The sequence below is a fragment of the Nycticebus coucang genome, chromosome 12 (assembly GCF_027406575.1).
Source record: "Nycticebus coucang isolate mNycCou1 chromosome 12, mNycCou1.pri, whole genome shotgun sequence".
Taxonomy (NCBI): Eukaryota; Metazoa; Chordata; class Mammalia; order Primates; family Lorisidae; genus Nycticebus; species Nycticebus coucang.
Window position 1 is genome coordinate 70,496,823 of NC_069791.1, and position 13,037 is coordinate 70,509,859.

Below are 13,037 nucleotides of genomic sequence, written 5' to 3' on the forward strand. Positions count from 1 at the left end.
GAAGGCACAGAAAGCCATGCACAGGGTACAATAAATTACCATTTATTTGCAGAAAAACAGACTCAAACACTAACATATGAAACTTAGAGTTTGTGACAGATGTTGATAACAGAGTCATGAGAAGAGATTTTAAAAAAATTTTAAATTAAGAAATTGTTGCTAAAAACACTCAGCAGAATGTCAACCCACAGAACCTCATATCCTACACACACCCCAGTCCCCTGGTCTGCAGCCAGTCAGTACTTCAGTACTCAGCTTTGTCCATTTCTGAGACCAGGTGCACCCAACCCATTAGAGTTCCACCCCTCCCACTTCCAACTTTCTTCAAGCCCTATCCCCCACCTGTAAGTCTAAAACTCCCCCCTTTCTCCCTTGTTAGGCGGAACTCCAGCCTTAAAGAACTGGAGGCCACACTCTCCTAAATAAATACCCCCAGGACCCACCCTTACCAAATGAAAAAATAAATATTGTTAACACCCAATTCTCCTCAACTCCCCAAGGGGAAATCTCCTGGATTTGGGGCCCCAGCCATTCACCTCCAAAGTCCGTTCACCCTCTCTGCAAGCCCCCTCAAACTCCTCTCCAGACCCAGCTGAGGGGAGAGGAGAGGAAAAGGCCTTGAACCCTTCTAATGCCAGGGCACCCCTCCCCTGTTATCGAGGTCCAAGCAGGGTCAGGGCTGAGAGGGAAAGAATAAGGATGGGTTGGGTATGAACAAAAACAGACAGCCCCCCACTCCTGCTTCTGCCCTGGTTGTGTCGGGCACTGCCACCTCCTCCTCTGCCACCTCCTCCTCTTTTGCCAAAACTGTCCCTCCGAGGAGGGCTTGGAGGCCGAAGAGGCCGAGGAGGCCGGACTGGAGGGGCCACAGCTGCTGCCCCAGCCATCCAGTCATCTGCATACTGCTGTCCTCCTCCAGACCCGCTGGCATCCTCATCTGTAAGGAGAGACACAGACAGACAGCGTCAGGGAACACATGTAGGGGAGCTGTGGGAGAGACAAACAGGAAGGAAGAGAAATTGATATAAAAACAGAAAAACAGGCAGGAGACAAACAGGTGGATCCATGAAGTAGGGAGGAAGGAGAAAGGCAGTGAGTGACGGGAAGGCAAGAGGAGGGAGAAAAAGAGAGGCAGATGGGGAGAGAGGATAAACAGGAAAAGACAGAAAAAGCAAAGTACAAAGAAGCAGAGAGCCACCAATAAGGGGGTGAGGGAGGATGGTAGAGAGACAAAGACAGACATTAAAAGGAGAAAGAAAAAATGAGCATATGCCTTGGTTCTATGGCAAATTCCACCTTAGGGGACCAGCCCAATGTCACTGGTTTCCCTTATCTTCCTATGGCCTTTTGCCCATAAGAAGAAGCTTCCCACTGTTCTGTAATAATGTTTTCATGTCTCCCCCACTGGGCTGTAAATTCCAAGATAGAGACCCACTCACTGGTCTCTACTTTATACCCTTAAGGTCAGTGATCAATAGACGCTTGTTAAAGCATTGAATGACTATTACCAGTAGAGAAGCAGGGGCAGGAACTACGAGGCCAGGGAAGGGACTTGAAAAGCCATGGGTGCAGCTCAGGTTTGGGGGGACCCAGGTCTCACCCCCGTCCAGCCCGTCCAAATTATGTCCAACCGTGGCCGCCTTCATCCTAGCTGTGGCCGCCCGAAGCATAAGCCGCCACCGCCGTGTTGACACGTCTGGGCGCGAGACATCCACCTGCAGCTCAGGGTTGTGTTGCTCGGCCGCGGATCCCCCGACCACTGGTGGCAAGTACCTATGAACAGAGCAGCCCAGAAGCTCGCCCGCCCGCGCAGACCTCCAGCCCTGTCGACCCCTCCCACGCCGCCGCCGCGCCTCACCTGCCGCGTCCGGCTCCGGTCCAGCAGGGTGTGTCCTCCTGCGAGACGTCTACTGCCATGCGGGAGTCTCCGCACACCGTCAGGGACAGCCGGGCCCAGATGCCCCGCATCCTGCCCAGCCTTTCGCGTAGCTCCCACACCTGGGCGAGCAAAAGAGGGGGCGGGGCGAGCTGGAGCGCGCCCTCACCCCACCCCCGAGCCCCGCCTGAGCTGCCACTCACCAGCCGGTGCATGTTGGTGCCTGCTGCCGTAGTGGGCCGCTCCTCTTGGGCCACCAACACCCTGGGCCGGCCCGCCTCTTCCCTGGGCGGCGTAGGCGTCCTGCGGTTTCTGGCCCGCACCAGGTGTGGAGGACCGCATTCCTGAAATACCTGCAGCACATGGCAAGACCTCACACACAGTCACCCCGCAGTAAAACCTATCCTGTGTCTCCAATCTGACTCGACAGTTTTCCCTGACACCCTACATATCCCCAGATACCCTACCATGTCTCCCTGTCACCCACACTGTCCCCCACCCCAAGCCTCACTTCTGCTGTTATGGCTCCTGAACCTGGGCTGACACCTCCACTCTGTCCCCCTTGCCCCAGGCTTCACCTCCTCCTTTTTCTCCCCTGTACCTGGGTGGACACCTTCACACTGTTTTCCTGCAGATACATCAAACCCTCTGAGATCTTCACCCCAATAGACTCAGCAGCCAGCTCAAAGGAAAAGGGGCCCTGGAGCTTCTCAGCCAGCAGCAAGAGACTATCTAGAAGGAGATAGAGAAAGAGAAAGGGTGGAATGAGGGGCGGCACTCACTGAACTGAGATGTTCCCACACATCCTCACTCAGGCCTTAGAGAGGAGCAGCAAAGTGTTTCGGGGGATTCACATGACAAGAACCTCCCTCACACCTTCCCCCTCCATATGGCTTTACCCCAGCTCACCTCACCTGCCCCAGACATATTGAGGGCCCTCCTTTATTACAGGCTTTCATGAATCCCCTCACCCAGATAGCTGCTCCAGTCAGGCTCCAGTCCCCTGTTGCTGAGACAGCCGCGAACCACATTGAGGCAGAAGCCTTGGCAGGGCATAAGTAAGGGGACCCCCTGACAAAAGGGGCAGCCAATCAGACGCATCAGAGCCTGGCGACAGCCCTCAGTCACCCGCACCTGGGGGTAGAGAGCAAGCTGTGTCATCTACAAACACCCTGACTGCTCTCAGCTGACCCTGGTGCTGGGCACAGAGAGAAGTCAAATACCCAACTACACCTTCCCCAGGTTCTGTTTGGGGAGCTGGATGTGAGTATCTAGGGTTGGTGAGCCCACACAGCAGCAGGTGATACCACAAGGCTGCTATAGATCTGAGGACAGAAGTTACTAGGGACCAGGTCACAGATACTGTTTCATGGGAGGAGTAGAACTAGAGAGGCAGTAGGAGGTCTGAGATGATTCCAGAACAAGAGTGAGCCCATGATAGTTGGGGAGGGAAGAGACAGTGAAGAGGCAGGAGATGGGGCTGGGAAGTCAGGGGAGGATTGGAGGTGAGAGAGGCCAAGCCAAGCATCTGGCCTTTAGTAACAGGGAAGGGGGAGCTCTGGAGGATCCAGAGGGGCCCAATACACCAATCCTTATTGCTATGGAGATAAGTACGCCCTTGGGGACTGGCAAGCGCTATGAGTCATCAGAGGGCAGGAGAGGGTCAGGGGTGTAGGAGACCATGGATCATGACTTAGGGCAGACTTCAGTCCCTTCCTTGGGACGCGAGGGCCTGGAGGACAATATGGGCAGGCCCCAGCCCTCTTCCCAGCTGGTGCCTGACTTTTCCTTGTGAGGCCTTTCCCACTTCTGTCCCTCCCTTCCTGAGTCTTGCCCACACTTAAGCCCTCTAACCTTCAGTGCCTCACTGATCACCTCTCTTCCAGTCTCCAGGCTGTCCTTAAGGGCCCGGGCAGCCACAAGGGCCCGGGTTATCTGGGGGAAAGGAAAGAAGGGGAGAAAAACCACAAGGTTGTCATGAGTCAGTCAAGATTGGGGCCAAGAGATTGTACTAAAGGGACAAGCAGTGGGGGATAGGTCTGTGAGATTCTCTTAGGATGTGGAGAGCGTCTGGTGGTATAGAGAGAAGCAGGTTCAAGAGGCTCACAGGTCACCAGGTCAGAGATGATGCAATGCAGTATGTGAGGGTGTTACCAGGTCAAGGGATTATAGTCTAAAAGGATTAGGGGAACCAGGTTTGGGAGGAGACAAGGGGACTGTGTCATACAGGGCTTGGAGATAGAATGTGTATCAGAACTGAACTTGAAGCCAGAAGACCTCGGTGTGAGATACAGCTTTGCCACTTACACTGGCTGTGGACCTTAACCTGTAGAATCCTATTTTCTCATCTGTAAAATAAAGATACTACTATATTTATTATCTTTATCTTTAATACTACCTTGTATTTATCTTTAAATACTTTTTATTTATTTATTTATTTATTTATTTTGTGGTTTTTGGCCAGGGCTCAGTTTGAACCCACCACCTCTGGCATATGGGACCAGCACCCTATCCCTTTGAGCCACAGGCACCGCCCCTTATCTTTAAATACTTTTAAGTATCTTTTTTTGTTGTTGTTGTTGTTGCAGTTTGGCCGGGGCTGGGTTTGAACCCGCCACCCTCAGCATATGGGGCCGGCGCTCTACTCACTGAGCCACAGGCGCCACCCCTTAAGTATCTTTAAATACTTTAAAAAGTATTTATCTTTAGTACTACCTCAAAGAGTTATGATGACAGTTAAATGCCATATTATACATGAAAATGCCTCTTAAATATTGAATGCCTAATTCCTGTTTAGTTGAACCAAAGGAAGTTAAGAATTAAATAGTTGGGGCCAGACAAGGTAGCTCATGCCTGTAATCCTAGCACTCTGGAAGCTGAGGTAGGAGGATCGTTTGAGCTCAGGAGTTTGAGACCAGCATGAGCAAGAGTAAGATCCTGTCTCTACTAAAAATGGAAAAACTAGCTGGGCTGGGTGGTGTTTGCCTATAATCCCAGCTACTCAGGAGGCTGAGGCAGAAGGATTGCTTGAGCCCAGAACTTTGAAGTTGCAGTGAACTATGATGACAACACCGCATTGTAGCCCAGGTGACAGAGTGAGACTGTCTCAAACAAAGAGTTGGCAGAATGGTAGCTGGGGGCGAAGGGCAAATTGTGAAAGAGGCCACAGAATGGGGGTAAGAGTGTCCACTTAAAGGAGACCCAGAAGACTGGGTCAGGTAGGGGTGACTGAGGCTCGAGATAGGGGTCACCAGGTCAGAGATGATGCAATGTAGTATGTGAGGGTGTCACCAGGTCAAGGGTGACTGGAGCACCCTAGTTTGGAGATGAGTAGTGCACAATTTAGAGTTCACTAGATCAGAGGTGACTGAAGCTCAGGCCTCAGGAACCCTCACCTGTAGGCGGAGTCGGCGGGGTGAGTCCCCGAAGGGCTGCAGAGAGCCATCAGTAGAGGAGGCGAGGCGCGAGAGGCAGAGCAGGTAGTCAGGGGGAAAGCTGTACTGTGGGTGCAGCAGGGGGAACACTCTTTCCAGGAGCTGTGCCCAGAAGTCCACCAAGGTGTCATCCAACCCCTCACCAGACTTCTCATAGAAGTCCCGCAGCCGAGAGAACAGGCCATTGAATATGAGGGCGTGCTGGGCATACAGGCGGCCGTAGGAGTGGGAGAAGAGCTGGGTCAGGGAGTGCTGGGCTACTGAGAGCATGTCCCGAAAAAACTCTGCAGTAAATGCAGGGAATGGGTGGGGTGAGGCCAAGAGGGATAAGTGAAAGGGCAGAGGCAGCAAGGGATGGGAAGGAGAGAGAAGGGAAAAGACAAGTGAAGTCAGAAACTGGTAATGGGAGAGGGCAGGGCCCTGCAGAGTCTGTAATCCCAGCTACTTGGGAGGCTCAGGCAGGACTGGGGGGCTAAACCAGCACCGGAAGGGGATAGAGTACCTTAGGGATGGAGTAGGGAGTAGGGACAGGGAGCCTGCTGTGGTCATGAGCACATAGAAGAGGTGTGAAGCCAGGCTTGGGAAACCCAGGTTCTCACCATTAAATTTTCTGTGCTGGACAGCCAGGGTATGAACCAGGAAGGAGCTGTTGTCCTCCATCAAGCTTCGAAAGGTGGCTTCAGACTCCTTCATCAGCCTCTGCTCTGTTTCACTGGAACAGCAGGTGTACTCCTGGGAACAGACCCGGAGGTGCTCACCTGGACAGGGAAGATATAGAGGAATGGTAGGAAGTGATATGAAATTCCTTTCATATCTCACCTATCTCAGGGTGGGGAGAATTCCTTCTCTTTACCCATCTGGTGTCTTTTCTATTGTCTGCTCCCTCATCCATCCCAAGTCCACTCCCTTTTGCAATGGGATCACCAATTTGACAAGTGCCCTGAAAGCCAAATTAGTGGTTGGAGCGTCCTCAGGTAACCTTCCCCAACATCACACACAGACCTTAAAGGACTTGTAGGACAGCTTCTATAGGATGAAGAATGGGATGTGGAGGGGTGGGATTACTTGGTGAGCACGAAAATATTATCATAGAAGGGGCTCAGAGAAATACGAAGAGAACATGGCTGTGAAGAAAGAAACACATGGGGAGGTGCTAATTATGAGGAAAGATTCCTGGGGTGGGGTGTAAGACAGCTATTCTGTGCACAGGAGGGTTACTGTGACTCTGCTAAGGAAGTTACAGGAGGACAGGCATTATTGTGGGATGTAACGGTCACTCTGAAAGGGAACAGAGTTATTGTGAGATGGGGCGGACCCGCCCCCGCCCTCCACCCCCAATTCTCTAACCTTCCTCTTTCTCCTCACCTGAGATCAGGGCGGGAGGGATTAGGTTTAAACTATATCCCCGGGACCCCAGCGCCTGCCGGGTCTCTGCACAACTCCGGATGACCTTTGCCTCGCTCCCCAGTCTGGGACCAGGACCCGGACACAGAGGCAGCAGCAGAAGCAGAAGGGGTCGCAGGGAGGACATAGCTGCAGCCACCCTGGGGCGGCAAAGTGGGTCCTAAGCACGAAAGAAGAGCCGCCCAAACTCGGGAATCCGGTTTTCCGTCGCGGGACCGAGAAAGAGCGCTACCCCCCGAAAACTGAATACAGAGCACGATAGCTGGACTAAGCGGCATCTGCCGAGACAATGGGAGCCCGGAGCCGGACCGGGGGCAGGGCTCCAGGCGAGGCCCGGCCAATGATGGTAAGGAGCCGTCTTCGGGGGCGGAGTCAATGGAGAATTTAAGCCAATGTAACGAGGAATCTCGGGAAGGGGCGGGACACAGCCGTACTAAGGAGGTTGGTGGAATAGGGGCGTGGTTGATCCTGCTCAACAGGCGGGGCCTGGGTAAAACCCCGAAGGCAGTTGAGAAGCCAGATTGAAGAGGCTGCTGAGAGTCTAATACGAAGTCCCCTGTAAGGAAGGGGTATATTGAGGGCAAAGTGGTGGGGTGGCGCAGGGCTAAAGTTGGCGGCCCTCGTGCCTGAGCCCACGTGACAGTACTGCACGCTTCAGAGCTCTGCCGCACGAGGCTGTGGAGCGGCGCGAATGGAACGTGGTAAGCACGAGCTCGCACACTCCCAAACCTCGCGACAATTACTAGCCCTGGGGCGAGCCGTTGGACTTGCGCCTGCGCACAGCGTGCCTCGTGCCTTCCCGCTTTTTTTCTGCCCTTTTTTTTTTACCAGGGGAAGGGAAACGGAGGGTGTCTGTGCCGAAAGTGGAGTGACCAGAGATACCTGAGGGACCTGAGGTGGTGACCTTGCGTGAACCCTGCTCAGCCAGAAGTCGCTCTTCCGGGCTCGGACAGTGAGGCTCCTCTTTGACCCAAGAATACACCCTGCTCCCACCCTCCTGACCCTAACAGGAGGAGCCTCCCTGGTCCGTGTCTCAGTGGCTTCTCCACCAGAGCCTGAGAATCCCATCTCCAGGCCCTGAGAGCGGTGGGAAGGCTCCTTAGCCCAAAGAAGCTTACCACAATCAGTCGTGGAGAAGACCTAGAAAACCAGAACGCGTGCCTGCCTTTACTCTTTCAGCGTTTCCAGCACCGTTCTAAGTGGGCCCTCCACCCCCAAATCATTAAGAGCTTCCTATTAACATTGCCTGTGTAATCAGGTCCTAGCCTTCTAGAAATGAAAGTCCGGGGTCCTTGGTCTAAATTTACTTTCCAGGCCTCTGAGGAGGGGTGTGTGTGAAGCTGCCCAGGTTTGTGCCTTGCTCGGTTCTTAGAGAGCAACAACAAACCCCCTACCCACCCAGTTTCTGGGGCCAAGGGTGTCTTTAATCCCTTAATGCCTTAGGTCAACTCTGTCTTATTTTTTTGGTGCCCCGCCTAAGTCCCAGAGTAGTTCCCTTGGAGAGAAATTCCCTGACTGACTGGTCAGGGTTGAGGGTGAGCAAGTGGTGGATAAAGGTGGAAAAAGGAGCCTTTTTCTCTCTTTCTTTCCCCAGCTGGATCGCCAGGCCTACCCTGCGCTCTTCCTCCTCCCAGCTCCATAGCTCCTCTTCCCCAAGCAGTATGCCCTCCCCAATGCAGAGAGCTGCGGGAGGTACCCAGAGGGCTTTGTCTGAATCTTCTAGATCCTCCGCCAACCTGCCCTGTGATGATGGGGACTCAGAGCCTACTTCAGAGGGGTAAGTGGAGTTGATGAGAAGTTGCATTGTGTGGCCACCTCCTGTACCTCAGCAGCTTTCAACCTCCGTCATTTTCCTGCATTGATGGTAATATTCACAATACTATTTGAAAACACCAGAAATGCTATATTGGTTCAGACAGTGATTTTCCCTTCCCCACCTCCTTTTTTAAAAATGCTAATTACAAACTTTATTATTATTTTTAATTATTTTTATTAAATCATAACTTTGTACATTGATGCATTTATGGGGTTCAGGGTCTGCTTCAATATACAGTGTGAAATGCTTACATTGAGGTATGTAAAACATCCATAGCAAACCACCTCCTTTTTTGTTGGCAGCCATACATGTTGTAGACTAGCCGTTCTCAACCTGTGGCTTGCGACCCACAGGAACTGTAATAAAAGGTTGCAGCATTAGGAAGGTTGAGAACCACTGTTGTAGACCTTAAGAATGGTATATCCTCCCTGGCCAAACAACAAAAATAGCCTGGTGGTGTGGTGAGCACCTGTAGTCCCAGCTACTCGGGAGGCTGAGGCAAGAGAATTGCCTAAGTCCAGGAGATGGTGGTAGATGGTGGTAGATGGTGGTTGCTGTGAGTTGTTGACACCACAGCATTCTACCAAAGGTGATAAAGTGAGACTCTGTCTCTTAAAAAAAAAAAAAAAATAGGGCGCCGCCTGTGGCTCAGTGAGTAGGACCCCAGCCCCATATACCGAGGGTGGCGGGTTCAAACTCTGCCCCGGCCAAACTGCAACAAAAAAAGCCGGGCTTTGTGGCGGTCGCCTGTAGTCCCAGCTACTTGGGAGGCTTAAGGCAAGAGAATTGCCTAAGCCCAGGAGTTGGAGGTTGTTGTGAGCTGTGTGACACCACAGCACTCTACCGAAGGTGACAAACAAAAAAGAAGGTCGGAATCCCACCTAATGTAAAAAAAGGAAAAAATGGTATATCCTGTTTAGAACCCATCGTTCATCTTTTTTTTTTTAATTGCAGTTTGGCCAGGGCCGGGTTTGAACCCTCTACCCTTGGTATATGGGGCCAGTGCCCTACTCACTGAGCAAGAGGCGCCACCCCCCATTGCTCATCTTATCCAAATCTTTCTTGAACACATTTCTGTGTTCAGCATGTACAACCTCTGGTGGGGGCTGGAAGGTGGATGATGGGGAAGTATAGAGTCCTTTGTTGCCTGACAAATCGTATATATAATTGCTGTCCTTTAGTTCTCTTATTTGGGGGATTTTGCAAATAGTTCAGTCTCTTATATGAGTTTATTCTGTGGAAGTTATAATAGTATTATCTTAGTTTTTAAAAATCTTGCCAGGAGAAAACTAATCTCATAAAAATATGCTTTATTGGTTGGTTATTTTAATTGGCCTTCTCTGAATCTTTTTGTTTCTGTTAGTGCTACTGTTGGTGACAGATTATATCAGTGTTATACATTTCACTCTAATAAGACATGATGATATTTCAAAGGGTGAAATTTAACTCCAGGTACCTATTACTCTCCTGTTTATGAATGAGCCATGCTTATTTTTTTTCCCATGTAGAACAGTGATCTCTCTGCCTGCTTACTTGAAAATCATATGACTTTTGGGCGACGCCTGTGGCTCAGTGAGTAGGGCGCCGGCCCCATATGCCGAGGGTGGCGGGTTCAAACCCAGCCCCGGCCAAACTGCAACAACAACAACAACAACAAAAATAGCCGGGCGTTGTGGCGGGCGCCTGTAGTCCCAGCTGCTCGGGAGGCTGAGGCAAGAGAATGGCGTAAGCCCAAGAGTTAGAGGTTGCTGTGAGCCGTGTGACGCCACGGCACTCTACCTGAGGGCGGTACAGTGAGACTCTGTCTCTACAAAAAAAAAAAAAAAAAAAATCATTTGACTTTTATATTCAGAAAGAATGTTAGGAATGGTTGTCCTTCCCCCACCTCAGTTCTTCATCTTGATTGTTTTCACGTGAAAGCCTTTAAGACATCTGTACTTCCTGGTAACAGTAAGCTCATCTCCTTAAAATTTGAATGTTGTGCTCATGGAGAATAGGGTACAGTTAGAGACAAAGAGAATTTATAATTTATTAACCCTTTACATAAGGGAATGGGATGGTTGTATTTAAGGAGTATCTACTTCCTCATAGGGATAGTGACTCTTTGTCTGCTGATGAAGGCAGTGACTTTGAAGAGAGCTTGAAACGTAGTGTGAAGAAGAGAACAGCAAAACGACCACTCAAAACAACCCCAGTGAGTCAGTTTTGTTTGTTTTTGAATCTGGTTTGAGAAGTGGCAAAAGAAAAACCTAGAAGAGAAGCTCGTGATATGGTGACATGGTTAATGGAAAGACAGGACTCACAGAACATAAGGGACAGAAGTAGGAAGAGAACAAATTTTGAAAAGAAAAGAGTAAGTGAAGGGGGCATTAGGATATGGTGATACAGGACTGAGACTCAGGGCTTTTTAAAAGGAAAAAGTTTGCAATAATAGTTCACAACAACATAAAATCAGTTATTTCAGGTCTGAGTCAGTAACTTAAATCTGCTGTGGAATTGGCACCTTAAGCCTACGTAGTGATGAGTGATCAAGTATTAATATCATTTTTACTTTTTTCCATATTATTTACTAGGTGGCAAAACATCCAAAGAAGGGGTCCCGAATGGTACGTGGTAGTGACTGGAAAGAGTCAGAGCCATCAGCCAACAATCTCTTTGATGCTGTGAAAGCTGCCAAAAGTGATATGCAGGTAACAGGTATCTCATTCTGTTGCCCTGGGTGGAGTGCTGTGGCATCATATCTCATAGCAACCTCAAACTCCTGGGCTCAAGCAGTCCTCTTGCCTCAGCCTCCCAAGTAGCTGGGACTACAGGTGTGTGCCGTCAGGTCTGGCTAAGTTTTATGTTTTTTTGTTTTAAGCGATGGGGGTCTCATAATCCTGAGCTCAAGCAGTCCTCTCACCTCAGCCTCCCAGAGTGCTAGGATTACAGGTGTGAGCCATCATGCCTGGCCTCATCACTGTTTCTTGATATCTCATCTTTTGTAAGGTGGAAAGATAAGGTGTCTACACACTTGGGTTTTTTTTGTTTTGCTTTGTTTGTTTGTTTTTTGAGACAGAGTTTCACTCTGTTGCCCAGGTTATAGTGGGGTGGTGTCAACCTAGTTTACAGCAACCTCACACTCCTGAGTTCAAGCAGTCCTCCTGCCTCAGCCCCTCTAATAGCTGGGACTACAGGTGCCTGCCATGATGCCCAGCAATTTTTCTATTTTTTAGTGGAGACAGGGACTCCTTGTTCAGGCTGGTCTTGAACTCATGAGCTCAAGCAGTCCTCCCACCTCAGCCTCCCAGAGTGTTAGGATTATAGGCATGAGCCACCACATCTGGCCATTTAGTTTATAAATACACATACACATTCTTTGTAAATAATCTTTTTTTTGTTTTGACTGTTTTTGAGACTTTTTAAACCTTTGTTCTGATGTCTGATAGGATGCTCCTAGGTGTAAGTTTTCTTTTTATTTCCATGTTTGAGATCCATTAGCTTCTTGGTTCTGAAAATTGGAATCTTTCAACAAGTATGTATGAACAAGTATGGAAAATTCTTTTCAGATACTGTTTCTCATTTTATTATCTCTGGAATTTGTTGGACATCAGTAGAGCCTTTTGTTTTATTCTTCTCCATTTCCTTTTTTTTTAAGAGATGGGTCTCACCTGTCACCCAGGTGAGAGTGTGGTGGTATTGTCATAATTCATTGCAACCTTGAACATCTTGGCTTAAGTGATCCTCTTGTGTCAGCTTTTCAAGTCACTGGGACTACGGGTGCATGTTGCTGCACCTATATAATTTTTTTTTTATATTTCTTAGAGACAGGGTCTTTCTATGTTGCCAGGGTGGTCTCCAACTCCTGGCCTCAAGCATTCCTTCTTGACACCCCTCAAAGTGCTGGGATTACAGGTGTGAGATACCATGCCTGGCTTCCATGTCTCTTAATATCTTCCTCATTAGTCTCTCTGGACTGTATTTTGGATAATTTCCTTAAGTCAGTCTTCATTTCACTCATCTTCTGTTCTATGTCTAGTCTGCTTTTAATCCTTCCATTGAATTTTAAAATTTTACTATTTTTTTTTGGCTTGGTGCCCATAGCTCAGTCATTACGGCACCAGCCACATACACCAAGCCTGGTGGGTTCGAATCCGGCCCAGGCCAGTTAAACAACTATGGCAATTGCATTGCCTTGGTGCCCGTAGCACAGTGGTTACGGCACCAGCCACTTACACTGAAGGTGGCGGGTTCAAACTCGGCCCGGGCCAGCTAAAACAACTGCAACAAAAAAATAGCTGGACATTGTGGCGGGCCCCTGTAGTCCCAGCTACTTGGGAGGCTGAGGCAAGAGAATCACTTAAGCTCAAGAGTTTGAGGTTGCTGTGAGCTGTGTTGCCACAGCACTCAACCAAGGGTGACATAGTAAGACTCTATGTCAAAAGAAATCGTACTATATTTTTCACTTCTATAAATTTTATTTGGCCCATTTTCAAATTTGTGTCCTTTGCTTCTACTTTCAGACATT

At 49.6% G+C, this 13,037-nt stretch overlaps 2 protein-coding genes across 2 annotated transcripts in view; one reads left to right on the forward strand and one right to left on the reverse strand.

The window, feature by feature from the left end:
- Positions 1-57: 57 nt before the first annotated feature.
- Positions 58-7,024, reverse strand: GPC2 (glypican 2). The gene is made up of 10 exons (XM_053555493.1): positions 6,676-7,024; positions 5,910-6,068; positions 5,272-5,594; positions 3,731-3,811; positions 2,848-3,010; positions 2,478-2,608; positions 2,080-2,229; positions 1,859-1,998; positions 1,601-1,773; positions 58-937 (listed from the first exon to the last, which is right to left on the reverse strand). Exons 1-10 carry the CDS (start codon positions 6,839-6,841, stop codon positions 654-656), a joined length of 1,770 nt encoding a protein of 589 aa, XP_053411468.1. The 5' UTR covers positions 6,842-7,024; the 3' UTR covers positions 58-653.
- Positions 7,025-7,365: 341 nt separating this feature from the next.
- Positions 7,366-13,037, forward strand: part of STAG3 (stromal antigen 3) — a 39,226-nt gene continuing 33,554 nt past the window's right edge. The window contains exons 1-5 of the mRNA XM_053555494.1: positions 7,366-7,412; positions 7,546-7,666; positions 8,309-8,491; positions 10,622-10,724; positions 11,104-11,220. Coding sequence (XP_053411469.1) covers positions 8,376-8,491; positions 10,622-10,724; positions 11,104-11,220 — 336 coding nt within the window. The 5' untranslated portion in view covers positions 7,366-7,412; positions 7,546-7,666; positions 8,309-8,375. The remainder of the gene's footprint in view (positions 7,413-7,545; positions 7,667-8,308; positions 8,492-10,621; positions 10,725-11,103; positions 11,221-13,037) is intronic.